This window comes from Chaetura pelagica, unplaced genomic scaffold (assembly GCF_000747805.2).
Source record: "Chaetura pelagica isolate M959 unplaced genomic scaffold, ChaPel_1.0 scaffold111, whole genome shotgun sequence".
Lineage (NCBI taxonomy): Eukaryota > Metazoa > Chordata > Aves > Apodiformes > Apodidae > Chaetura > Chaetura pelagica.
The window spans coordinates 2,151,201-2,152,281 of record NW_009952153.1 but is presented as its reverse complement, the minus strand read 5'-3'; the positions used below and the strand labels follow the sequence as shown (position 1 = coordinate 2,152,281).

Here is a 1,081-nt window from a genome sequence, read left to right as displayed (position 1 = left end):
AGATTTTTGGATGAAGAATGATTCTTATGATGCCTGGCAGCACAAAAGGCAACTCAGTATGTAAAGCTCTGGTTTCACGCTGCGGTTAATTCCTTCCTCTGACACAGATTACCTGCACAGCCTTGGACAAGTAATCTAGGACATTTTCTTTCTCTCTCTTTTTTTTTTTTTTTCCCCCCACTTTTTTTTTTTAATGGCAAAGACAACATCGGGGTGGGGCAAGGAGGGAGCGAAGAGGGAACTGTAACATTGCATACGTATCATCCTTCCTCGTTACCCAGGCCTTTGGGGCCCTCATCCAGGACCACACTCTGTTTCTGATCACTTTCCTGAAATGTGGTTCAGGACCTGCATTGTCAGCACGTCCCTTCCCCAGGAGCAGGAGTGTGGAGCGCGTCTGCTGCCCTCACCTGCCGCAGGGCCTGGCAGACGAGCTCCAGGCACTGCCCTCGGGTCAGGAGCAGAGGAAGAGGGTCAGTCTCACAGTGCAGCTCTCTTGCAGCCTGACCAGTACACTACCAACTGGTATTCTTATACTGGAGTAGCACTGGCACTGCCTCGGACCCCTGTGCTGCACAGGCACAGGCTGGGATCGAGGGTACTGGTGTGGGAACCAGGCTGGTGCTACAACCTGGTTGCTTTCTGCATGAAAAACTGTAGATGCTGATACGTCTGTCCCCAAGGGTTCATGTTTACTTAAGCTTAATTACAGAAGAGACAGTAATGATCACTTCCGCTGTCTGGATGCAATAGGAAAGGATTTAAAGATGTTTCGCTTTTAAATAGCTTTTAGCTGCCTGGAAGGATTTAATTTAGATCTTAATGCCAATGTTTTGTTTTTGTTTTCCCCTCTCTGAAACAAAACACAGACAGATCCTGCAAGTTAATTGCAAGCCACTTCGGAGAAGGATGTTTTCACCTTTGCTTCTCCTCTCTCTGCTGGTGGGGAACACAGTATCATCAGGCCCAGTGAGCAGAGCAGAGCTTGTAGCATCCAGGGATGCCACCACCTTTTTCCAGCTGGCTCAGGAAGACTCTTGGGAGAATGTTAATCTCACCAGCATGTCCTGTGAGGATCGGA

The 1,081-nt window shown here is 48.7% G+C and overlaps 1 protein-coding gene across 1 annotated transcript in view; it reads left to right on the top strand.

Annotated features, from left to right (window-relative positions):
• The first annotated feature begins 909 nt into the window (after positions 1-909).
• The window catches only part of LRRN4 (leucine rich repeat neuronal 4), a 6,417-nt gene continuing 6,245 nt past the window's right edge, over positions 910-1,081 (top strand). The window contains exon 1 of the mRNA XM_010007087.1: positions 910-1,064. Coding sequence (XP_010005389.1) covers positions 910-1,064 — 155 coding nt within the window. The remainder of the gene's footprint in view (positions 1,065-1,081) is intronic.